Raw genomic sequence first — 26,180 nt, forward strand, 5'->3', positions numbered from 1 at the left:
CCCTTGCGTGGTGTGTGGGGAGGACACAGCCGTGGGTGGGGCAGTTGTGGCCCTGCCCTTGGGTACTTGGCACAGGAGGGAGGCAGTAGGTCAGCGCACAGCTAGTCACAGCATAACCTGCAGCTCAGGGAGCCGTGGGGGCCGGGAAGGCGCCTGACCGGCCTCAGGAATCGGGGAGGCTTCTGCACTGGGGACGATGGTGGGGAATGAGCTCTTACATCACGGGGTGAAGGTAGGAGAGCAGCTCTTGTTCTAGGGAATGGAAAGGCCAATCAGTTTCTGAGTTTGGGTCTTAGAGAGCCTTGAATGCCGGAGGAAGGCATCGAGGCTTCTTTCTGAGGGAAGTGAGCTAGAGAGTTTACCAAGTGGGGAAGGGACTTGATCAGATTTACATTTTAGGAAGTCAGTCCATTTTGGCTGTTTCTAGAAGAATGGATTGGGTAGAGTCAGCCAGTGAGAGGTGTCTAGTCCAGCCCTTTAGGATTCGCATTCCTCCTCTTCTCGCTTACCACCCAGCAAGAAAAGACCTTTGTTGACTCTGCCTCATTACAGTAAGGATTTTAGGCAGCTTGCAAAACTGTACACGCAAACATTGAATGAATGCATGAGGAAATCTCAGGGCAGGAAAAACAGTGACGCCGGGGGTGCTCCTCACAGGGCGGAGCTTGGCCCCGATTTTGGAAGGCGTTGACTGGGTCCTCCAGTCCGTTTTCTCCCTCCTTCCTCCTTCGTGGTAGAGGGTGATTCATTGCTTTCTTTGAACTCTTAAGCACTCAGGAGACTGGGACTGGAACAATATCCGTGAAGCAGTTAGCACAGCAGTTAGCAGTTAGCACAAACGCTTGTCATGCGTTTGCTATGTGTATGTCCTAGTTGCTCTTCTCTGGAAGAAAATAATGAAGTCCTCAACACTAAACTGCCAAAAGTTAAACTGTGGTGAAACCCACCTGTGAATGAGACCTGTTCTATGGTGGACGATCGTAGACAGATACAGGACGGGGGCAGCGGGATCCGTCACCTGCCATCTCAGAACTTACCAGCCCGCTGCCCCTGGGTAGCACGGTCTGCCCTTCCATCCTTAGCATCATCATTGGGAAAATAGGATTGGAATCAGGCCCAGGTTTGAATGGTGGCATCACCAGTCGACTAGCTACTTACCCCCCTTCTCAGTGTCCTTTGACTCGTCTTTAAGTTGGGGACGAGAACATCTCTCCGTTCTGAAAGGCCCGTGGAGGATGCATGCAGGAACGGACTAGCCCAGCCCCTGGCTTGTATTCAGGGAGTAACAAGTGAGTGATGTCATCAAGAAATGGCCAAGAGTGGGAGCTTTACAGCGTCCCATCTATGAACCCCAGCTCTACACTTAATACCTGCATGACGTCCTACATGCTTTATAGTCTCCCTAATCCACAGTCTCCTTAACTCCGAGGGCTGATGACAAGAAAACCCACCTCTCAGGATTGTCGTGGAGATTGGCTGAGGTTATATTCGCAAGAGAATGGGTGTAGTCCTTAACACAAGCATGGAAGGCATTAAATCAGTAGTGCCTGTTGCCCAGGGAGATACAGAACTGGATGAAACTTACCCTATCAGTAACTTGAGTTGACAGACGACCAGTGCTAGGATCTGGGAGGAATTGTCACACACCATAAGCAGTTGGGAATTGCATTGAGAAAACACAACTGGGTTTGGCTCCCTGCGTGCTCCCAGCTTGACGTTGTGGAACTGAGACTGCTAGAATAGTGGGAGCATCTCCTGTTACCACTCTGTAGCTGCCTTGTGAGAATAGAATGCTGCGGCTTGGGTGTCAAGCAGGCCAAGGTCACAGAACCCTACAAATGACAAGGTGAAGAATAAGAGGAGCCAGTAGAGGCCCAGAGCCCCATGAAGGGACTTTTGCCGCAAGTAGAGCCTTGTGGGTCCAGGAAGAGGAAAACCCCAGAAGCAGTGCATGCTGGGAAGGTCACCGTCCACATCCACATCATTTGAGCAAATTGGGGGATTAGGTCCTTAGGGAGAAGGAAGCTGGAGCCTTGACAGCAGAAGAATCCTTCTAGAAAAAGAAAGTTGGTCCCAGGGCTCCTTCACGTCAGCCTGCTCTCCAGCTGCAGATCGAGAATTACTGCCGTGATAGTGGTCTGCCATGATGATTTACTGCCATGATAATGGGAGGCTCGAGAACAGTTCGCTTGCGTCTACTGAAAACAGTAAGTCTGCATCATCTGTCGTTCACTCGATTGTTATATTTGGCTAAGGAAGGGTAGCTTGAAAAGTTTTTTAAATCACCAAAAAAAACCCCAAAAACACAAAGTATGAAACTATAACTATAAAAATCCACCTAACAAGACAGACAGAATTTAGGAGACTCAGAGAAAAGCACACCTCTGAAAATGACCTACTACAAAATCTAGAAGAAAATTCTGTTTGACAGCCGCAACTGAATATAAGAAAATACGACTTCTCTTCGTCTGCTTGGACTGTCATAACAAACTACTGGACTGGATGGCATAAACAACTTCATTTTCTCAGCGTTCTGGAGGCTGAAAGTCCAAGGTCAAGGTGCCAGCATGGTCAGGTTCTGGTGAGAACCTTCTTCTGACTTGCAGATGGCCACCTTCTGTTTGTGCCCTCACGTGGTGGGAGACCCATGCAAGCAAGCTCCCTGGTGCCTGTTGTTTCAAGGGCACTAAACCAGTCATGTGAGCCCCATCCTCATGACCTCATCTCAGCCCAGTTACCTACCACAGGCCCCATGTCCAAACACCATCACATGGGGAGATGGGGCGTCAACAGTTGACTTTGGGGGTGAGGTGAGGTCACAGTTCAGTCCATAGCATGACCCCTGTGAGAGAGGAGCCTGAAGTTGTATGGTGACACAGCAGCGGGATAATGAAGAGACAGAGAAAGGAGTGAGGTGGAGGCCTGCAGAGAAACAGAAAGTAGAATTAAAACCTGCATTGTGCAATGTAAAGAGCAGAGTTGATCTGCAGAAATGGAATTAATTATGGGGAGGAGAAACCTGAACAGATCAAGAGAACAAGAGGAAAACAAGCTAAATATGGAGCCTAGGGATACAGTTCCAGATAATTGTTACCAGTAGGATAGAAGCAACATTCCAAAGATACAATAGAAGAAAAATGTGCTAAAGGCAGACCCATGTATGCTGCTGTAAGGGCTCACTGTATGTTGGGGTGACAGATGATTGGAGTGTAATCTACCTCAGTATGAAGAGACCCATAACTCAGTAGATCTTTGTGACTCTTTAAAACTATAAAGGAAAAAATACGCAGGCATCTAGGTATAAGAAAAGCCAATTAATTGTTAACAGATGAATCCAAGGGGGACTCACCTCAGACTTCTGCATAGTACTAAATGCCAGAGATAATGGAATATGTTTGAAGGGAAACATAGATTACAGCTTAAGGATTTTGTGTCTAGACAGATTGTAATTTATGAGTAAAGGGAAAAGGAGGACTTGAAAATACACTATTTTTCCCACGTACTATCCATCTTCAAAAAATTCACAAAATACACTCCATTTGTGAGGAATGACTTCATAGCATAGGAGGACTTGTGTCCAATGTTAAGACCAGATAAACTAGAAATAAGTTTAGAATATGAATCTGATGACAAAATTGAATGCGGAAGACAAAGATCATTCTACAGTATTAAAAACGATTCATAAGAACGCAAGAACGAAGGACTAGGTGAAGGGTATGGGAGAGTAGGTTAAACCAGTCCTTCCCATAGTGTGGGCCCCAGACCAGCAGCAGTACCATCTCCTGGAAGCTTATCAGAAATGTACATTCTTAGGCTCTGATTCCACGGAATCAGAATCTCTGGGGCGGAGCCCAGCAATCTGTGTAGTAACTGCCTTTCTGGATGATTCTTAAACTTGCTAAAGTTTGAGAAGCACGGAGTGAAGCTACTTTTGTCAGTGGTAATAGACTTGAAAATGTCATTTTCTGTTTAACTGTAACAGACATATGTGTCTCACATGCTGTGTGAAGCAAACAAAAGAGAATATTGGAAAATAATGGAATATCAGAGAATAATGCAAAGGCAGAGAAAAGATTTCATGCATCAAAACAACTGAAAACGAAGGAAACAAACCAGAAAGGGTGGAATATGAAAATAAAACCCACAAAACAAGTAAAACCAAGTCAATATAGCAATAAAAGCAAATGGCATAATCTCTTATTAGAAGACAAAGGCTTTCAAGTTAATTAGAAATAATGGTTTATAGAGATACACCTCATTAATTCTTCATCTTTTCCTCTTTCTCAGGGAGCTCCCTCTTGCTTCCTTAACTAAATTGAATTCCCTGTTGGTATTTGCATAGCTCTGTAAGTGTCTCCTTTAAGAACACCCATTGTGGTTGCAGTTGTTAAGTTTGTGTGATTATTGGATTTTTCTGTCCCCTTTTCCAGACTGTAAGCTCTGTGAAGGCAGGAACCACGATTGCTTTTGCTCAGCATTTACTGAAGTATTTTTTTTAATGAATTTTCCCAAGAAGATTTAGGGAAGTGTTTTTAGGCACGTGCAAGCAAGGAGAAAGGAGGCTCTTACAGATGATCAAGAATTAATTACTAATGTCAGACCAACTAACACAACAGTGTCATGAGATATCTGAGCGGGTGATCCTTCAACTCTCCCGGGCGTCAGATTGTTCTAGGGGGCCTGTTAAAACACAGGTTTCTGGATCCTAGTCCTAGAACTTTTCTTTCAGTGTGTCTTGGATAAGTCTTGAGAACTTGCATTTCTAACCGATTGTCAGGTGACGCTCACGCTGCTGGTCCAGGGACCACAGCTTTGAGAAGCACTGTGTTAGAAAATACTGTCATGGGGCGCCTGGGTGGCACAGCGGTTAAGCATCTGCCTTCGGCTCAGGGCGTGATCCCGGCGTTACGGGATCGAGCCCCACGTCAGGCTCCTCTGCTGGGAGCCTGCTTCTTCCTCTCCCACTCCCCCTGCTTGTGTCCCCTCTCTCACTGACTGTCTCTATCTCTGTCAAATAAATAAATAAAATCTTTAAAAAAAAAAAAAATACTGTCACGTTCTGAAGGCTACGGTTAACAGTGACGATTTTGATCTCATGAGCCTTGTTTATATGCATCAGACCACATTGCATCTAAATAAACAATAAATTTGGAAGCACAACGCAATGGAAGGTAGACAAACGGGATCACATAGGGTTTGAATAGTATGGTTAATACAGTTGATCTAACAACCTGGAAGCCTATGAACAGCAAACAATAGATATTTTCCAGTGTTTGCAAATCAGTTATAAAAGTTACTTACAGAAAGGTTTTAAGTCTATATTGAGAGAGAAATCATACACAGGATTAAAAAAATTGAGAAAAAAATACTTGCAACATATAGAACAAAATTGTTGATGTCCTTCATCTATGGAGTTCTTGCAATTAAAAAAAGGTAAATAAATATACTTATGGAAACATTGGCTGTGAACACAGACGGGAAAGTCACAAAAGAAAAACTATAGTTATTTAAATATGAAAAATAGTCAATTTCCTTAGAACTCAAACAAATGGAAAATGAAAGCAGCATTGCAGTGTAGTTCCCCCTATAAGGCACACCTTTCTGATTGGGATGAAAATTGGCCCAACCTTTTGATATGTAGTTGGTGCTGTGGTTATCAAAAGCCTTAAAAATGCATACCCTTAATTTATCCTGAGGAAATAACGAGCAGTGATTATGCACAATAATCTTTATTTTGCAGCGATATGAAAAATAATGAGCAAATGGGCAAACATTTCTACAGGGATGTGGATCACAGCATTTTTCTTTTTTTCTTTTGTAAGGGAAAAATTTTGAAACAATCCAAACATCCCCTGGTAGGAGACAGGCTCCGCAGATTTCAAAGTCCAGTGGGAACCGTGCAGCCAATAAATGCAGTAGGGGATTGATGTTTATTGATCGAGCAAGATGTCCACAAAGTATTGTCGATTGAATACACCAGGTTACAAAGATGATATGGACCAGGGCTGGCTAATTCAAGGCCCACCGGAGCCAGACAGATGATGTCAGGGAGAGAAGCCCGCTCCGGATGAGATGGGAGTGAGGGGTGGGGCCTGGGGTGGATGGCAAGGTTGCACACTCCACCCCAAGGGGGTAGCTGCTACTCTTTTGTTTGGGGGTGACAGATGATTGAAATTTCTCTTACTCTTTAAATTTTGTATTTGTATTTATCAGTATTTTATAATTTTCCCCCAGTGAACAATATTACATCAGAAATTTTTAAGAAGAAAGAAGTTAGGCAGTGCCAAAAGAGAGGTAAAGATAAAGTCTGGTGGGACCCGAGAGGAAGACGTGACCCCCTCCTGCTGGGGGGGTGGTGTCCTTGGGGGCGGGAAAGGTCCTGGAGATGAGGGGACCCAAGTGTGGCCATTGCAGAGGTTAGGGCTCACGAAGGGACTGGGCCTGAGCTTGGCACTGGGGGGTCAGTCAACTCAGGTCCACACATTTCCTGAGCACCAGGTCCTGGGGGTGGAGTGTTGGAGAAACAGTGTGTGCCAGGTACTGTTCTAAGCACTTGACATATAAATTTAATCCTCGCAGCAATCCTAGAAGGTGGTCCTATTATTACCCCCATTTACAGATAGGAAAACTGAGGCACAGAGAGGTTAAGAGATTTGCCCAAGGTCACACAGCTGGACACGGAGGAGCTGGGATTTGAACCCAGGCGGCCTGACTCCAGTGGGTTCCTGATTGTAGTTGGTCCCAGGATGAGGGGGAGTTGGAGGGGAGGGAGCATGCTGCTGCTTCTCGACGGGAGTCAGGCACCCATTCCCACACTTTCCTCTTCTTGGACAGAAACTGGCAATTACACCTGTGAATTCTGCGGAAAGCAGTACAAGTACTACACACCCTACCAGGAGCACGTGGCCTTACACGCCCCCATCAGTGAGTACCTTCTCTGGTTGGGGGCTGGGGGAGTTGGGGAAGGGGTGGGCCAGCCCTAGGGAGGGGAGGGTGAACGCAAAGGGGAGCTTGGCCCGGGGCATGCGTCTGACCTGGGGCACCTTACTGCAGTAGCTGGAATAGCTGGGAAAGCCCCATCCTTCAGCCAGGAAAGCCTGATTTGCCCTCCGTAGATTCCGGGTGGGCATCGCTTATCCCCGTCCTTCGGTGGTCCTGTCCTCACCTCTAAGCACCTCCGAATCATGTGGTTCCTGAGAGCCAGTGCCACGTGATGCGGCTAAGTCCTGGCCCACTAGACGAGACAGCTGCCTCTTTGCCCTCGGTGGTGGAACGGGGAGAAAGCTAGAAGGAGTACTAATCCAAGACTCGGAAGCCCTAGGTTTTAATCAGCTGGCTCACAGGGTTGCATGACCTTGGGCAGGCCCCATCCTGTCTCTGGCCCTTAATCTCTCCCTTCTTCCTTGGCCTGAAAGAAAAGAGCTCGAAGGGCCCATCCTGTGGGACATCCCAGCTTTCCATTCTCCTCTTACTACTGATTTCCCAGCTTCCCTCCTGGGTGTCGGAGGGGGCTCCATCCTTAGATCCCCAGCTATGTGGACAAGGAGGGTATGAGAGATTTAGGCTGGATCCAACAGAGGATTGGTTTGCCGAGGCTGCAACATTCCCTCCAGTGGCCTTCGGATCTGGAGCTTTGTATGCCGCTGGGTTCTGTGTGGGATTAGGGGCTGGACCTGACCGCTTCATGTGGTACCCACGGCTCGGGCTTGAGGACCCTGGGTCTGATGAGAGTATTTAGAAGAACTTAACACTGACTGCAGAAGTCCTTACAGATGGAGTCGTGTAGTAATACTCTTGCGTCTGGCTGCTTTCACGTAGCAAAGCGTTTTTGACTCCTACACGTTGTTGTATGTCACAGTTCATTCTTTTCGACTGCTGAGCAATATTTCGTGTTAGGAAACTACCTGAGTTGGCTTAGCCATTTGCTTGTTCGTTTGGGTTGTTTCCCGTTTTAGGCTCTTATGAATGAAGCTGCTATGAAAGTGTTTGTGGGAGGCTTTTTGAGGGCATATGCGTTTATTTTTCTTGGATAAATACCAGGGAGTAAAATTGCTAGGTCATAGGGGAGAGTATGTTTAACTTTGTAAGAACTTAGAAACCATTTTTCCAGAATGGCTGTAGCAGCCATCTGGGGGAGTTCCACTTGCTCCACATTCTTGCCACCATTTGGAGGTGATGGGCTATTTAATTCTAGCTATTCCCAGGAGTGCATAGTGGTCGCTGTGGTGTTAATTTGTATTTTCTTGATGACTGATGACGTTGAGCACTTTTTCATCTGCATATTGGCCATTTGTATATTTTACTCTGGAGATTGTCTAACGTCTTTTGCCCATTTTGTGGTTGGGGTGTTTGTATTATTAAGTTGTAAGAACTCTTTGTATATATTCTGGATCTTCAGGTCTTATATCATATGCATATACTGTGAATATTTTCTCGCCGTCTTCAGCATGCCCTTTGATTTTCATACAGTATCTTTTGTTAAATGTTTTGTTTTTATTTTGATAGAGTTTAATTTACCCGGTTTTTTTTTCCCCCTATGGTTAGTGCTTTCTGGGTCCTCCCCAGAATATCTTAGCTACCTCAAGATTGTGAAGATATTCTCCTTAATTATCTTTTAGAAGCCTTTAATTTTAGCCTTTGGATTTAGGTCTGTGATCTTTTCAAGTTAATTTCATGGATGGTGAGAGGTAGGAATTGAGATTCATTTTATCCCATGTGGAGATCTATCTCTTTGTTCCATCATTTGTTAAAAGAGTTGTCCTTTCCCCATTGCACTGCAACCTTTTCTGAAAATCAGTTGCATGTGTAAGTATATATGAGTTTATTTCTGTTCTGTCAATCTATTTGTCTATGTTTATGCCAGTATGGTCTTATTTACTGGAGTTTTATAGTAAATCTTAAATTCAGGTACTCTTGGTTTTTCAGCTTTGCCCTTTTAAAAGAATATTTGTTGGGGTGCCTGGGTGGCTCAGTCGTTAGGCATCTGCCTTTGGCTCAGGTCATGATCCCAGTGTCCTGGGATTGAGCCCCGCATTGGGCTCCCTGCTCGGCGGTTAGCCTGCTTCTCCATCTCCAGCTCCCCCATGTTTGTGTCCCCCCCCCCCATCAAATAAATAAATAAATAAATCTTAAAAAAAAAAAAGGAATATTTGTCAATTTTAGGAACTTTGCTCTTCCGTATAAATATTAGGGGAATTTCTGATTTCCAGTTTCCACAAAAAATCCAACTGGGATTCTGTTTAGGTTTACCCTGAATCTATTTAGAGAGAACAGATATAATAATACTGGGTATTCCAGTCCATGAATATGGTATATATCTCCAATTACTCAGGTCTTTTTCTCTCAGCAGTAGTTCATATTTTTTAGAGTAGAGGTCTTGCACATATTTCATGAAATTATCTCTTTTTTTTTTTTTTAAAGATTTTGTTTATTTATTCGACAGAGATAGAGACAGCCAGCGAGAGAGGGAACACAAGCAGGGGGAGTGGGAGAGGAAGAAGCAGGCTCATAGCAGAGGAGCCTGACGTGGGGCTCGATCCCATAACGCCAGGATCACGCCCTGAGCCGAAGGCAGACGCTTAACCGCTGTGCCACCCAGGCGCCCCCATGAAATTATCTCTTAAGTATTTTATGGTTTTTGCTACTGTGTGATTTTTAGTTTTCCAATTATTTGTTGGTATTACATAAAACACTGTTTTTGTTTATTGATAATTGTGTCCTGAAATTTTGCTAAGTTCACTTACTAGTCCTAATAGCTTTTTTTGGTCAATTTCTTAGGATTTTCCTTGTATATACTGGTGTCGTTCACTAATAAAGATAGCTCTACTTCTTTCTTTCCAGTCTGTATTATTATTTTTTTTCCATCTTGCTATACTGGTTAGGACATTCCAGTACAATGTTGAATAGTAGAATTGAGTGAGTATTTCTGTCTTTATCCTAATCATAGGGTTCAGTTTTTCACCGTGAAGAGTGATCATTTTCATCATTAAGTATTATATTAGCTGAAGTAGGTTTTTATAAATACCCTTTATCAGTTGAGGAGGTTACCTTTTATTCCTAGTTTACTGAAAGTTTCTGTCATACATCACTGTTTTATGTTTTTTTCCTCCACCTGTTGGAGGATTCTATGATTCTTTTATTCTGGTAATATGGTGTATTACATGGATTGATTTGTTGTTGTCATTGTTCTTTTTTTTTTTTTTTAAGATTTTATTTATTTATTAGCCCTGCAGGCAGAGGGAGAAGCAGGCTCCCTGCCAAGCAAGGAGCCTGATATGGGGCTCCATCCTAGGACCCTGGGATCATGACCTGAGCTGAAGGCAGATGCTTAACCAACTAAGCCCTTTAGGCACCCTTGTCATTGTTCTGAAATGAATCACCATGCCTATACTTTATTAAAACACATTAAAACGATTAGGGAGTCCCAACTATGAAATGAACTGAAGAAATTTGCAATGGTAGGATGTGTCCTCTTTGCCTGGGGAGTGACTTTCTTCTTTGAAACTTCTTTATCTTGGAAAGGCATCTAAATTACTCTAAGACCTAGGGTAGTTTGTAGTTACTTGCTTTCAAGAACACACTTTCTGATCACTTCTATCTAAAATTCCCCAGGATTTTACCTGGTTTTCAATATCACTCCCAAAACTAACTTCTCAAGGCTAGGGAACTGCAATCCTAGAATTAGCCATGCCCCATGAATATCAATGGTCTGTTGATGGTGGTCATAATCAAGAAAATAAATATTTCTGGTGAGGTTTTTTAAAACAATATTGAGGCATACTGTCATACAACAAAGTGCCTGTATTTAAAGTGTACAGTTTAATAAGTTTTGACGTATGCACTCATGAAATTATGCACATCCATCACTCTGAAGTTTTTTTTGTGTTCTTTTATAATCCTTACTCACCACTTCCCCATCCCCAGGCAAACACTGTCTGCTTTCTGTTATTATAGATTAGTTTACGTTTTCTAGAATATTGGATATATAGCATCTTACAGTATGTACCCTTTTTGTTTGTGTTTGTGGGGGTCTGGCTTCTTTTATTCACCATGTTGGTTTTAAGATCTATCCATGGCTGCATGTATCAGTAGTTCATTCCCTTTAATTGATAAGTAGTAATATTCCATTGCATAGATACACATACCACAGTTTGCTTTATTCACTTGTGGATGGACATTTGGGTTGTTTCTAGTTTGGAGCTAATACAAATAAAGCTGCTCTGGACATTTGTGTACAAGTCCTTGTATGGGCAGCTGCTTTCATTAATCTTGAGTAAACACCTAGGAGTGGAATAATTGGATCATATGATAGGTGTACATTTAACTTGTTAAGAAACAGCTAAACTTTTTCAGGGTGGTTATGCCATTTTGCATTCCAGCTAGTAGTGTACTTTTCTTATTTATAATGTAAGTTGGGTAACAGGGTAAAACTGGCCTCTTAGAATGAGTTGGGAAGAGTATTCCCTGAGTGTAGTGTCAATTAGGTGAAGTTGGTTAATAATAATGTCAAAATCTCTATACCTTTTCAGGCTTTAAAAAAAAATGTGCTTGTTCTATCAAGTACTGAGAGACAGGTATTAAAATCTACAACTGTAATTCTGGATATGTTGTTTCTCCCTTTAGTTCTGTCAGTTTTTGATTCATGTACATGGAGCTTGGTTTTAGGTGCACACACTTAGGGTCATTATGTCTTGATGACCCTTTTTAAATTTTTAAGTACCTTTATTTATCTCTTTATTTCTTAATTTCCTTATTTAACAGGTAATAGCTGTTGTCCTGAAGTCTACTTTATCTGATATTAATAGAGCTACTACAGCTTATTAGGATTTGTATTTACATGGTATATTTCTTAGATCTTTTTCATATGATCTTTCTCTGTCTATTTGAAGTGTGTGCATATAGTTGGTTCTCACTCTTTTCTCTAGTCTGGTAATCCCTGTCTTTTAAATGAAATGTTTAATCCATTTACATTTAATAATAATATTTATTGATACTGTTGAATTTTTGTGTTTCATATTTTTTTGTATTTTGTGTATTTTGTCTTGTTCTATTTGTCCCATCTCATCTTGTTGTTCATTTTCTTTTCCTTTCTTGCCTTCTTTAATATTAATTGAAAACTTAAAAAAATTTCCTTTGTTAGCTTTCTAGCTATACCTCTTTTTTTAAGTAGTTATTTTCTGGTTTATAATATACATCTTTAATGTATTGCAGTCTACCATGAATTTAATTCGTAACATCACACATAATCTAAGACCCTTATAATAGCGCACTTCCATTTACTACTCTCTGTCCTTTGTGCTATTCTTAATATGTCTATGCATGCATAAGTTATAAACCCAACAGTTATTCTGTTTGCTTTAACCACTCAATTATTTGTTAACTAAGAAATGAGAAAATGTCTTTTTATTTTCTAATATATTTACCACTTCCTGTACTTTTCCTTCCTTTGCATGAATCTGAATTCCATCTATTACCACTTTCCCTTATTCCTCGAAGAGCTTCCTTTAACACTTACATTATAGGTGTGTTGGTGAAAGATTTGTTTAACTGAAGATGTTTTTATTTCGCCTGTTCTTTTGATGGATGTTTTCTCTGGATATGAAATTCTAGGTTGGGAAGTTTTTCTTTCAGCACTTTAAAAATGACATTCTTTTATCTTCTGGTTTATGTTGTTTCTGGTGAGAGGTCAGAGATCATTCTGATTGTTCTTCTATATTTAATGTGTCTTTTTTGTTTGGGTGATTTTAAATATACCTCTGTGTTACTGTTTTTTTTTAGCAGTTTGATTATGGTGCATAGTTTTCTTTGTGTTTATCCTGATTGGGGTTCATTGAGTTTCTTGGTTCAGTGGATTTATATTTTTCATCGGATTTGGAAAATTCCAGCATTTCTGCAAATATTCTTATTGCCCAGTCTCTCTTTTTTCTGCTGTCGAGACTTTATTTGCATATGTGTTAAACCATTTGGTGGTGAAGTTCCGTTTAGTTTATCAGCCCTGTTTTCCCTTTGAGCTTCAATTTGGGTAGTTTCTAATACCTTGTCTTCAAGTTTGCTGTTCTTTTCTCCTTTAGTATGCAATCTGTTTTATTAGAAAAATCCACGAAGTGAATTTTTCATTTTAGCTATCCTATTTTTCATCTCTGTAATTTCCGTTTAGTTTCTTTTTATAGCATTTCTTTTTTCATTGTGTTCATATTATCCTTTAAATCTTTGAGCATATTCATGAAAGCTGTTTTAAGGTCCTTGTCAGATTCCGTTGTCCGTGTCATTTCTGTATGTCTCTGTTGATTGTTATTTTTCTCTTATTAGTCACGTTTTCCTGCTTCACCTCACAAGTAATTTTTTCTTCTGTGCTGCACATTGCGATGTTTCTCTGAGCATCTGGATTTTGTTATCTTCCTTTGAAAAGTGTTGGATTTTGTTATGGCGGGCAGTTACTTTGCTTACAGGTCAGCTTCATGCTTCAAAGGTTTGTTTTTAAACTATTTGGGTGGGTCTCCAGCCGTTCTTATTCTAGGGTTAGAGTAATCCTTCTAAGGCCTGGCCTTTCTGGGTCCCAAAGTAACGCTTGAGGTGTTCGACAAGGTCTGTCTTCTCTGGCAGACGGGAACTCTGACATCTCCTAATCTTGTGAGACTTCTGAATCCTTGCTCGGCTCACAGCCCCCGGCAGCGGTTACCTGCCAGACTTTTCAGAGGCTCCTTCTGTACAAATCAGTTTGGCATCCAGCCAAAGACTTTAAGGGGGTCCCTCTGCACATTTCTGGAGTTATTTTTTTTTTCTTCCCCCCTTTAAACTTCCCTCCTCTTCATTATACTATCCTGCTAATTCCAGCCACCTCAGAAGCCCTGAACTCTGACCATTGTCTTCTCCATTCGGCCAACCTGCAGTGCCTTCTTTGCCTCACCCCCGTGCTGTGGGCCAGAAGGTCTCCAGGCAGAAACTGGCGTGATCTCACATCAGGTCTTCCCTTGTGAATCACAGCCCTGCATTGCCTACTGTTCAAAGTCTGAAAACTGTTGTTCTGTGTATTTTGTCCAGCTTTATAGTTGAATCTGGAAAGGGGCTTAATCCTACCCCGGGGACTGCATGATGGCCGGAAGAGTAAATTCTCCAGTTCTCTTCCTAAGATGAAAATCCACCAGGAGGCATTCCCAAATGAGACTCCTTATGCCGCAGCTCCCACGCATTCCTGCCTCCAGCCTTGGAGCACACTCTTCCCATTTGCCTTGAATGCATCTTCACCCTCCTCTGCCTCGTGAAGATTTCAGGGAGACCCCCTGGCCTCTCAACGCTCTCAGCTGTGTGGTTACTTTCCCCGAATCCTTATATTCTCTGAATTTTTTTTTGCTCCAGTTGAATTTCAGCTTTACAGGAAGGAGAGCCCTCATGCTCTCTTATTTTTATTTTTTATTTATTTATTTTTTATATTCTCTTTTTTTTTTTTTTTTAAGATTTTATTTATTTATGTGACAGAGAGACAGCCAGCGAGAGAGGGAACACAAGCAGGGGGAGAGGGAGAGGAAGAAGCAGGCTCCCAGCAGAGGAGCCTGATGTGGGACTCAATCCTGGAACGCCGGGATCACGCCCTGAGCCGAAGGCAGACGCTTAACGACTGCGCTACCCAGGCGCCCCATCTCTTATTTTTAAATATCTCTTAGATGTAAACATCTCGTGTGTGTTCTTTATAAGGGCAGTCAGTCTGTCTGAAGCTCACTCTTCCTTTCCTGGTGGGAACTCGGGTAGGAATTCCAGCCTGATAACATTCCATGTGAGAAGGTCCACAGATGTACAGATGGAGCAGACCGTTGCGTGAAAGGAGTTAGGGGTCTGGGATGTGCATCCTGCTCTGTCCCTACCTGACCTGTGACCCTGGAGTGGTGTCTGTACCTCTCTGAGCTCTGCGTGCCTGTCTGCCTTAGATACACCTCCGGGGCTGATGAGAGGGTGACACGTGAGACAGCTTCTCTTGTCTCCTCTCGGGCATCCTGTCTTTGACACGCTCTTCTTAAGTGGTTGAGTTTTGCTTTTCTGGCCATTCATGCATTGCTTCTCTGATTCCTCCACTCCTGTGGAGCACTTCTGCGTGTCAGGGAAGGTGCTAGGTCCTGAGTGTGTGGTTGGGCCTAACTGGCACGGTCTGCCCTCACAGAGCGTTCAGGCTCATGGGGGAAGAGACCCCAATCAAAAGATCACAGCGTGTGTCATTGTGGGTGACGATCAGTTCTTGGAAGAGACGAGGAGAGGGGACCGAAAAGATACCTGACCAGGGGAGGTCCAGGGAGGGGTACCAGGCCAAGTGATGCTTAAGTGGAGGTGTGTTGGACCAGCACGAGTTACCCAGGCAAAAACTGGAGGGAAGATCATTCCAGCAGAAGAAATAATATGTGTAAAGGCCACAAGGCTTGGAAGAGAGAGGGTGCTAGAGAATGGGAAAGACAAGAAGCGAGCCGGTCCCAGGCCAGGTGCCTGAAGATTTCTTGTATCATGTGCTTCGTGGGTGTCCCTGAGCTGCCTGCCACAGGGAGGGAGGGGCTCTCCCACAAATGCCAGGATTTTGACATCAGGAATTGTAGACCCTGGAAAGAAATGATCTGGAGGGTCTCCTAGAAACCATCCTTCAGGGCCGAGTCTGGGGCTTAAGAACGAAAACCACGTGCTCAGTATTGCTCAGAAATTCTCTGTCCCTTGTGCCCGGGTTCCCGGGATGTGTGGGGTGATGCCAGAGGGGACCACATGGCCTTATGCAGAGGCCCCCTCAGGTCACTGGCAAGCTTGAGCTCCTGTCTTAATCCTGACACGGACTTGCCATGTGGCCCTAAACTGGCTAAATGTTCTGGGCCTCGGTTTCCTTACCGTCAAAAGTCAGTAGTAGCTGCTTACGTGTGAGGAACTGTGTACCATTCAAGGTACTCCTGGGATTTTCCTGGGTTCCCACAGAATCCCCATGAGGCTGGTCACACAGAGGTGGGATGCCTGCTTTTCTTGGTGGACAAAAGGGGCAGGGGTGAGGGACCTAAGGTCAAGAGAGGGGAAGTAAAGAGGCCACGACCACAGAGACTGAAGGGAAGGGACCTGGCATCTGGAGGCGGGTTCATCTTGCTCCGCACCCGGTCCCCAAACCGTGCTTCAGGGAGGTAGTGGGGGACTCGGACACACGCCATGGAGTTCGATGTGGAGGTTGTTCTGTGGCTAAAAGTATTTAGAAATTGTGAGACAGGCCACCCTTTTGATTGGTCTCCAGGGACCTCCAGGGTCCTTGGCTCCAAAATAGAAATAGATAGGGAGGGAACATGTGGAAGTGTCCTTCCCCATTCAGACCTCTCTAGTTTCTGATTAAGAAAGCCAGAATCCAGAGAATGGGAGTTGAGACAGTGAGGGACACTTGTAACCTCTGCAGACAGTGGCCTTGGGGACTCCTCCTGGGGCTGGTGGGGCAGGTCAGGGCTTGCTTAAGGGGGTTGTGACCAGAGTGTCCCCCAGCTCCTGGCATCTGGCCACCACTGTGAATGGAGGAAGGGGTACCCCCCAAGAGGACAGGGCGGGGGCAGCTGAGTCCTCTGAGCTGGTCTCAGTGTCTCAGGCTGGTGAACATAGCACTGAAGAGTGGGTTCCCCTGTGTGACCTTGGGCAGAGCCCTGCTTCCTGCCTCTCTAGGCCTGGGCTTCCTCATCGCTGCCAGGAATGGCCAAAGGTGGAGGGTCAGGAAGTGACTTTTTTTTTTTTTTTTTTGCTCTAAAAGCAGTGGGTGGAGTGTCTAATGCTGAGGAGGGACATGGTCCTGGGCCCAGGGGTATAACGAGGCCCCTCTTCCACTCCCAGAGGCAGGGGAGCAGTGGCGGCATCCTTGGGCTGCTCAGTGCTCAGCCAGACCCTGCTTGTCAAGTTGGTGCCCTCGAGATGTGACCAGTTCCTGAGATCCATGAGCCCCTTCATGGCACTGAAGGGGCCCCTTCCCATGCTGCCTAGTCTCCCTTCTCGCCTTCCGGGGGGAGAGTTGCAGTTGAGCCAGAAGGCCACTGCCCTCTCCTGTTTTGTGTTGAACGTGGGAGTGTGGCCAGGTTCAGGGCTTGGCCCCCGCTGGTGGTTTAGGGTCCCGGGCAGCGTGAAGGAGGCGGGACTGCTGCCCGCCCAGGACCACCAGAGGTGCAGACCACCTGGGTGTCAGCCCCCAGTTCTCAGCGACTCCAGCTTCTGCAGATGACTCAGGGGAGGGAGGCAGGGGGTCTGGGAAATGGTGACCCAGACTTACGCAGACGCCACTGGGGAACTGCTGCGCTGACTTCGGTGAAAGCAGCCGCGTAGACTTCAGCGCTGTCCCTGAGAGCAGCAAGTCCTACTACTAAGCACGTCTTCCCCTGAAACCCTGGGGCTACATGGAGTCCCTCTGCTTTTCCCCACCACCACCAGTCAACCCTGGCATGTCCCTGCCTGTCTGCTTTCTGTCCTTACTTCTGAGCTAGCTTGTCTTGGAAGGAAAAGAGGCTTCGGAGCCAATGTTCTAGAAAATGCTCTTGGGCCTGGGTTGACTAATTCAGGTGCCCAAGTGTAAGTCATAGGCTGCGTTCTTAGACACTGAGAGCCTGGGCTGGTCGAGGGTTAGGGGTGACCCTCTCAGTGAGCTAGCTGGTCAGTGGCCTTCAGCAACCTCTGAGTGTTAGTTGACAATCGGGCTTCCCTCAAGGAGAAGCTGGGGAAGGTTCTAGAATCCTGGACTTTCTTAGGCTCTGAGTGTGAATGAGAGCCTTTGCTCTCTATGGACCAAGAAGAGGTTTTGACCCTTGAGCATGGGGTTCTGTGGCCCAAGAGACCACTCGCTCGGCTAACTCCGAGGGCCACGGGGACTGAGAGCGTGACCCTCTCAGGTACTGCCCCCGGGTGGGAGCCACCGGACGATCCAGACACGGGCTCTGAGTGTTCGCATCCGGAGGTCTCCCCGTCTCCGCGCTTCGTGGCAGCCAAGACCCAGACGAACCAGTCGGGGAAAAAAGCTCCGGCCTCCGTGGTCCGATGCGCCACGCTCTTACACCGCACCCCTCCAGCCACCCAAACCCAGACGTTCCGCACTCCAAACTCGGGATCTCCGGCAAGCAAGGCAACCGCAGGTACCGATGGCCTATGTTATGCTCACATTTCCTCCACTCCCCACCCCGCTCCCACCTGCCACAGCTGTGCCTGGGGTCACTGTTCCCTTGCAAGAGCGAGTGGAGGTCCTGTAGTTCTCTGGGACAGATCTGGGTGCCGGCTGTGCCGCTAGCTGGCTCTCACCGTGGCGAGCCACCTAGCCCCTCTGAGCCTAGGTTTTCTTACCCTAAATCAGAGGGCTTGTACCTGATGGTTTGCAAATTTTTTTTTTTTTTTTTAAAGCGGGAGAGTACTTTTTCCCAAGTCATAGCCTAAGGAGTTAAGTTTTTTTTTTTTTTAATTAACTGCTGACATCTGAGCATGAGGAGATTTTGTGTACGATATTTGAGTTCTTGCTGATGTTGGAAAGTCCGCTCTGGCACTGCTGGGCCCACTTTCCTGGAGCTCAGCAGTTGGCTTGGGGCCGAGCCACAGCGGCCCCTTGAATAGAGCACATACTGGCCCGTATTTCGTGGTCTTCCCCACTCCCTCCTGCCTGCCCAACACAGTGACCACGTGGCAGGTGTCATTTCTCATTGTGATCACGCTGTCGTCTGTCTTACATCCAGTCCCACCCGTTCATCCATTTACATCACCTGCCTGGACCTTCTTGGCATGAGTTTGCATCCCCCGTCATCCTGAAAAACCCAATCTGAAAACTCATTTCTAGGAAGAGCTGCTCCCCGTGAAACAGGAGCTCGGTTGTCTTAGCCTCCCCCTGCCTGGTACTACCCGTGAAGCCCGTCCACGGGCCCTAGCCCAGCAGGAAACCAGTGGACACCGGCTCCAGTGTTTTCGGAGCCCATGCAGAAAGGGGCTGTGGTCGCAGGAGGGGAGCAGGAGCGAGAGGGACACAGCAGCCACTGCGCCCAGGAAAACTGATGTCAGGACTCCTGATTCAGATCTGGGTGGACTGAGCCTGGGGCTGCCTGCCGGAGTGTGTGGGGTGAGGAAAGAGTGATGACGTCCTGTGGGACTGTTGTCCTTTCATTGCCCTCAGGAGCCCCAGAGCCATCAGGTAAATATACAGGCAATCAAACTGAGACCTGAGTTAAGGGAACCAGTAGATTGGACTAGCCCCATAGCCAAGCAATTGGTTGTGCTCGCCTTTACCCTGTGGTTCAGGAGCCTAGTTTTGGGCAAAGATTTGGTACTTAAAAATGTTTGAGGTTAAGTTTGTTGTGCTTAGGTCTTCCGAAAGAGAAGTAAGTGGTCAGTCAACCTTGAAGGTAATGATTTTTCAGGTACTGCGCTGAGAAAAGCTCTCAAGAGCCATTGCGTTTTTGCAACAGTAGTCCTACATTGGTTGGAAACAGACTGGTCACCGTGGACTCATTGATAGTAGATATTGACTCAACTAAATAACGGGATCCTGGCTTTCAGCTCTTGCTTTTACTCTTGACCTTGTGGCTGGGAGCTTGTACGTTGACAGTGTGGTGCAGGAAACTGCCTGCAGGGGGCATGTGGTCTGTGGCAGCTCTCAGACCTCAGCGCCTCTGAGGCCTGTGACCTGGAAGGCTTGTGGTGGGGGTCACAGGGCAGAGGACAGCAGGGGGTGAGCAGGGCCCTGCGTGTCATTGCTGGAAGTTGTCCTTGCCCCCTTCCTGCCAGCAGGCCGTGCTCCGTGGGTATGAGCATGTCTGCATGCGGCACTCCCCACCGCAGTGCCGCCTCCGGCTTTTCAGCCCAAGGTGCCGATGCAGGGATAGCTGTTCCAAGTCTGCATTGTCAGCTGAGCAGAAGGGGACTAATCGTAGGAGTCTGTAAGCTCTGTGGTGCTAAGTTCTACTGAGATGTCGGTTAGGCTGCATGGAACGCCTGCCACAGATGGGTAAACGTTGAAGGAATGCACAGGGATTGAGATGGAGAAAGGAGTCACTTCCCTACCCCAGACCTTTTTCAGGAGACTGCACCTGCCCCAGGAACGACCTCTCCTCATCCTGCCATGCAATGGGCTGCGGAACTGGGCACTTCACCTTCCTGTCTTTTCGCCTGTAGACTGGGAATGACAGGGTGGCTCTCACAGCACTATCGGGAGGACTGTGGGCGACCACGGGGGTAAGGTGTGCGGACCATGCCTGGCACATAGTAGGTGCTCAGTAAATGAGAGTTTCCCCCCCAACCCCAGGCAAAGAATTGAGGACAAAGAATTTCTTTGCTGATTTACAGATGGTTCCTTGAGGTGAGCCAGTGTGTCGCTCGCTGTCAGCCCAGGCATTTTCAGACACATTTTGAAGAGCGGGTCTTCTTGCAATGTTATCAGCCTCGGTGTCAGGAGGCATCGTGGGGTCGGGAGCCCGGGCCTGGAGCAAGGCCTGTAGGAGCCGCCTTTTTTTTTTTTTTTCCTTAAGTTAATACTTTTTAATCAAAAAATTGACTTTTTAGAAATCCTACAAAAATAATTTTGAAAAATTAGGACAAAGATTTGAAGAGGGACAGTGATGTTCACTACTGGGTTATTTACAAAAGCAAAAATTTTAATTAGCAAAAAGTTGGAATAACTGTATGTTAAACAATAGAAGATTGCTTAAAGATATACATAAAACATTAACAATATTTCTGTGTAGTGAAATTACAGTGATTTTCCCTTTGCATTTTTCAGGTTTTCTGAACTGAGTATATATGCGTTTTGTAATCAGAAACAAAAAATATCAATAGAAAATTCTACTCACCACCTGAATTAACCAACTAATCAGTCTCAACATCACAATAATGGAACAAGCATATTATTTATCTGTGGGAGCCTTCTTTTCCTGTTGCCCACAGTCTGAGCACTTGTCCTTCTGATGTAGGGTGGGTTGGGTGACAGTGGCATTCCCCAAAGTGGGTTCCGGGAATCACCATTTTTGAGGGATACTAAAGAATTTTTAAAAATGGGCTTTGGCGGCTAAATATATTTGGGAAGGCTGGGTCACACGAAGTTAAATGGGTCTCTTTCTGGTTGAACCGCCCGGAGCCTTTGATACCCTAGTGCGAGTTGTTTCCCCTTAAAAGGGACTGGGTCAGCGGCTCATGCCCACTGGACTTGCTCTCGGATGCCTTTATCTCCTGGAGCAGCCGGCGGCCCCATTATGCCCAGAGCAACCGGGAAAAGCAACGCTGCCTTCGAGCTCAGATACTCTGTCTCAGTACCTTCTGCAGGTGGGGGCGGGGCTGGGAACTCAACTGCTCTGTTCCCCCCGGCCGGATCCAGTCTCCTCACACAGCACCAGGAAGATGCCACCTCTGAGTAAAGATGCCCCAGAATCCCTTAAGGAGCCAGGCCCTTCCCCCGGATGAGCTTTGAGCAGACCTCTGCTCTTCGGGCTCCCAGGGTGTGGGGCTGCCCGGCTCTGCCTGTTCATTGCCTCTCCCAGGATGCCCTCCCTGCCACCCAGGGACCACTCGGCCTGTGGAGCTGGAATCCGCTGTCTGGCCGTCCTGCTCCATCAGAGCCACCACCAGAAAACAGTCTGTCACCCTCCCTGCTCCTTGGTGGAGCCTGTGGCAACAGATTCTGGCCGAGGAAGTAGTGGATGGCAGGTCCGAATGACTTAGTGTCACAAATGTGGCCCCTTAGGAGCCAAAGATGGGAGCCCCAGGGCTATTTGCCATCCGCCCACTCAGCTGGATTCCATCTGGGCATTCAGGTCACACACGCGTGCCCCCGTGCCTGGCCCTCCACCCACGCTGGGCACTGTGAGGGGGATCTCTTGGGGGCCCTGACAAGGTATCAGGCAACTCAGGTGAGCCCAAGGCGCTGGGGGTCTGGTTTGGGGTCCTGGAGCCCCTCGCAGTACAGGTTCCCCAGCATAGGCCTCGAAGTCCCCTGCGGCATGCCCTTGCCTTTGGCGCTGGTAGTGCTAACCAGTCACCGGTGTTTTCTCGCTCTCTCCTGTCCCCACCCAGCAGAAAGCGCTTTCAGTCGGAGAGTAGAAGGCAAAGCACAAAACCACTTTGAAGAGACAAATAGCAGTTCCCAAAACTCCAGCGGTGAGTGTGCCCTGTGATTACCACCCTGTGCTGTGGCCTCCAGGTGCTCCTACCCGTGGTGGCAGCGGGCGCTCTGGGCTGGGCTCTTCCTGGTACATGATGGTGTTCCTGGGAGGACACGGCGGGCAGGGAATTAGGAGGGAGCCAGGGCCAGGCAGAAGTGGGAAGGGAGTTTTCTTCCAGGGACCTGCCTCTGGGCCTCAGGGGCATCTCGGGGACTGCTGGTCTTTGTCTCTTCTGCGTGGAGAGAGGAACTCGCCCTCCCCTGATAGCCTGCGGTGTTGACTCAGATGGCCCGGGAGGAGTAAGAGAGCTATTGCTATGTTTGTCGAGTAAACCTTGCAGCCAGTTTCTTTCCAGGACAGGCAAAGGGGGTGCAGTAGAGAGAACTGTACCCCAAGAGCCAGAGACCCCGAGTTGTGGCCCCACTTTAGACCAGAGGCCATCCAAAGGTCCTCTTCCAGCCCCTGCCTGCCCAGGGAGGCTTAGCTGAGGTTCCCGGTGGTGTTTGCGCGCCCCCTGGCGGCTTCCCTGGCGTACCTTTAAACAGAGCTGCTGAAGGCCACTCTCCCCGGTCGGATGCTCGGCTCACCTAGCAGGGCCCTGGGGGCCTGTCCGAAAAAGACATAGCAAGCCAGTCTGCATAGTGACACCAGGGCAAGATGGGAACACAGTTCTGATAGCTGGGTCACATTAGGGTAGGGTACCTCCTCACTTTCTCCTGCAGCTTCAGTTAGCGCATCCGGTGCTGGCCACCACCTAGGTACAGACGGGGGTCCCAGTAAGCAGGGCCTTTGTGAAACGTGGAGGCTTCTGCCCAGTACACTGAGCTCTGGCCTTGATCTGTAGCCGAAGCGGGAGCCCCAGCCACAGCATCTACAAGCTGCTGACGGGGGCCAGCCTCTTCATTTCTCCTGCGCTGTCAAGTGGGGCTCGCGCACACGTCCCTGTGGTGCGGGGCAGCCAGCGAGGGCCCACGGAGGTGACGCACTCACGTGCCTGTGGTGCTGGTGGTGGTGGTGGTTTTAAGTAAACCTAGTGCTACATGGAGTGCCCCAAGGAGAAGCGAGGGAGGTGTGCTGGCGGGGGGGGGGGCATGAGAATGTCCACGTAACCCCGCTAACCGTAGAGAGCACGCCGGCTTTTCCAGGCTGCGCACCCTTTTGAGAAATGTAACCCAGTCTCCAAGAGGTGGCGCTAAGAGCAATGGAGTGACTTGCCCGAGGCCACACAGGAGGCAGTAAAGGTGGGACTGGAACCACTGTCTCCCCGGGAGCCTTTCCCTCAGCAGCCAGGCTGTACCCCCTGCCCCTCGGTCCTCCGGGGCTGCTACTCAGACTGGGGAGGACAGTGTGAAGTGCCACTGCCGGCAGTCACCATTTATTGAGCGCTTACTATGTGCCTGGCCTGTGTTCAGAGCTGTGTGTGTCTTACCTGTTTCCATCCTTACCCCAGCCCCGGGGCGGGGGTGGGGTGTCACTGGTATTGTTAGCCCATTTTCTGGATGAGGAAACTGAGGCCCAGGAGAGGTTGGTCATGGCCCCAGGTCCCCAGCCTGTGAGGTATGGGGTCAGGACCCCAGGCCCAGTCCCTCTGGCCCTCCCCTGCTGCCTTCTGCCTTTGAGGCTCACCTGACAAGGCCAGGAAGCAGAACTCACAGCACAGCCCTCCCTGTGGCTGCCCTGGTGTCCGGTGCCAGGATCTAGAAGCAGCTGCCAGCTCCCTCTCCTGAGGCGGCAGCCACACTTGGACATTTCCTCACTAGAGCTCTGTGGGCTCACTTTCTGACAGTTGAGGGTGTCCTAGAGGCATGGCCCTGGCTGACCTGGCCCTGTCCGGTGCCCCGGCGCCAGCCCAGAATATGAGTCTGGCTCTCAGATCTTCCTCCTCTGAGAGCCCCGATGGCTTACTGCTTCCTAAGAACGGAAGTAATGACAGTCATCTCAGAGCACCAGAACGGAAAGAGACTTAGCTAAACTGTTTCTCTTTTGCAGAAACTGCAAGTCCCCTGATTTCCAATCCTTTCCCTCTCCTACAGAGTAAGTGACGGTCCCACGGGGGGCTGGAGAGGGCAAGGCAGGGCAGGGAGTGAACTCAGCCGGCCACCTGCTCAGGACCTCCCCAGAGCGCCTGCCCTTGGGCCACCCCTAGGCAGACCTGGCAGCCAGCGGAGGCAGGAGGAGGGCATGGCCCCAGGTGGGAGGGGGAGTCCGGACAGGGGACTAGGCAGAGCCCTGAGCACAGGCAGCCTCCCCCCACCCGCCGTCCGGCCCTAGCAGGAACCCAGGCCCTTCCGTTGCTACTCTCGGGGGCAGCCTCAGGACACCTCCTCCAAGCCCATCTCAACCTCCCCTTGCGTCTCTTCGTTACTCTGCTTCAGCCCCCTTCTTTCCTCTTCCTTCCACTTTTCCCCATGCTGGGCACTGACTTGAGTGCTGGGGACACAGACGTGGAAGGTCCACCTGCACATGTGGTCCTATCCTGCCCGTTCTGTCTTCCCTGTCCTCACCTGTCCTGTGTCCTCTCGCCTTTCTGTGGCCTTCCCCACTTCCTGCCCTTCTCTCTCTCTCTGGCTTATTCCCTGCTCCCTTTACTGCCCTCTATTCTCTTCACCTGGTGCTCGTGTCCTTCGTACACTCGTGTATTGTTCCTTGGCGGGGATGTCTGTGCGTCCGCAGGCGGCACGTGGTCTCTGCCCCAGGAGAGCACATGGTCCGTTAGTGTTGCCCCCCTCGCCCTCCCCAGTGCCCAGAACAGTGCCTGGCACACAGTAAGCACTCAATAAATGTCTGCTGGATGGAATTAGACGGTCTCTTCATCTGCAGGTCCTCCCCCCGCCCCCAAGCCTCTCCCTCAACAGTTAGTGACAGGGGCAGACCGCCTGGGCCCAGAGCCCCAGTTCCCGGGCGTCCGGGGTCCTTCTGCCCCTAACACAGCTGCCTCGTGTCTCCCCCTCCCGGCCCAGAACCGTACACCTGCGGCGCCTGTGGGATCCAGTTCCAGTTCTACAACAACCTGCTGGAGCACATGCAGTCCCACGCAGGTAAGGGAACCCACGTGCCCCGCCCCTGCCCCAGAGCCTGCCCGGAGGCCCCTCTTCCTCAGGAAATGCGCTCAGGGGGCCCTGGGACCCCATGGGGGAGGTCTGTGCTGGAGAGGGTGGTGGGAGCCCAGTTAGAGAGGGGGCGAGCTGAAGAAGGCCCCCTGAAGGTCGTGGCTCATAATGGCGAGCCTGAAGGCTGCGGAGGAGCTGACCAGGAAGGACGTCCAGGGGGCCAGGGTATGTGCTTCGGGATCTCGGTGAGCGGAGGCAGCTGGGAGGGGGGAGGCATCCTCCAGGGCAGCCTGGGCCCAAGCCCGTCTCCGAGCAGGGGCACATCCGCTGTCCCAGCCGTGCCAGTGGCAGTCTTCAAACTGAGCACATCCTGGCCGCACCCTGACGTCGGGGTCTGTAGGTCTGAGGCAGGGCCTGGCGTTGGCATCTGCGGCAGGTCCTCGGCCCCACCGTGCGTCTAGGGAGTATGTGGAGAACCACCGGTGACGAGTTGCCGGCTGGTGGCTTGCCATCTAGGTGACCCTTTTAGCTGTTCTGCCACCTTCCAAGCTTGTGCTGTTAGCACCCTCCTCTAAACCATCCTGCCTTCAAAGCCACGCCCCCCGTTCTTAGGGTTTTTTCACAGCACCCCACTTCTGCTCCAGTGTCTGTTTCAGTGAGGCAGACGCTATGTGCTCTAGCAGATAAACCCCAAATTCTGAGTGGCGTAACATAATCACTTCTGCGGTCACAGCACAGCTTAATGCAGGTGGCCTGGCTGGCTGGCCTTGAACACGGTGACCAAAGCACCTTCCTTCCTGTGGCTTCTCAGAGCCTCCCTCTGGCTCTGGCCCAGAGGACTGAGCAGCTGGGAGAGAAACACACTTCCTCCTTGACCACTTTGGATCACCAGTGACACGTGTCCTATGTGCCCAGATTCCAGGGGTGGGGAGCAGGCCAGTGCCACTGTCCAGGGACAGAGAAACGGGAACTTGGGGGGAGGCAGCTAGCCATCCTTGCCGCCTCTCCCTCTGAGGCCTCTTGGCGGGGG

At 48.6% G+C, this 26,180-nt stretch overlaps 1 protein-coding gene across 14 annotated transcripts in view; it reads left to right on the plus strand.

Annotated features, from left to right (window-relative positions):
* ZNF618 (zinc finger protein 618) overlaps positions 1 to 26,180 on the plus strand; it is a 178,446-nt gene that overhangs the window by 133,061 nt on the left and 19,205 nt on the right. For 9 of the 14 annotated variants that reach the window (XM_034664351.1, XM_034664345.1, XM_034664343.1 and 6 more), the window contains 6 exons: positions 6,235 to 6,294; positions 6,835 to 6,924; positions 17,865 to 18,104; positions 22,012 to 22,095; positions 24,090 to 24,134; positions 25,061 to 25,138. In XM_034664351.1, coding sequence (XP_034520242.1) covers positions 6,235 to 6,294; positions 6,835 to 6,924; positions 17,865 to 18,104; positions 22,012 to 22,095; positions 24,090 to 24,134; positions 25,061 to 25,138 — 597 coding nt within the window. The remainder of the gene's footprint in view (positions 1 to 6,234; positions 6,295 to 6,834; positions 6,925 to 17,864; positions 18,105 to 22,011; positions 22,096 to 24,089; positions 24,135 to 25,060; positions 25,139 to 26,180) is intronic. The other 5 variants (XM_034664356.1, XM_034664358.1, XM_034664347.1 and 2 more) reach the window with 3 other exon arrangements.

This window comes from Ailuropoda melanoleuca, chromosome 7 (genome assembly GCF_002007445.2).
Source record: "Ailuropoda melanoleuca isolate Jingjing chromosome 7, ASM200744v2, whole genome shotgun sequence".
Lineage (NCBI taxonomy): Eukaryota > Metazoa > Chordata > Mammalia > Carnivora > Ursidae > Ailuropoda > Ailuropoda melanoleuca.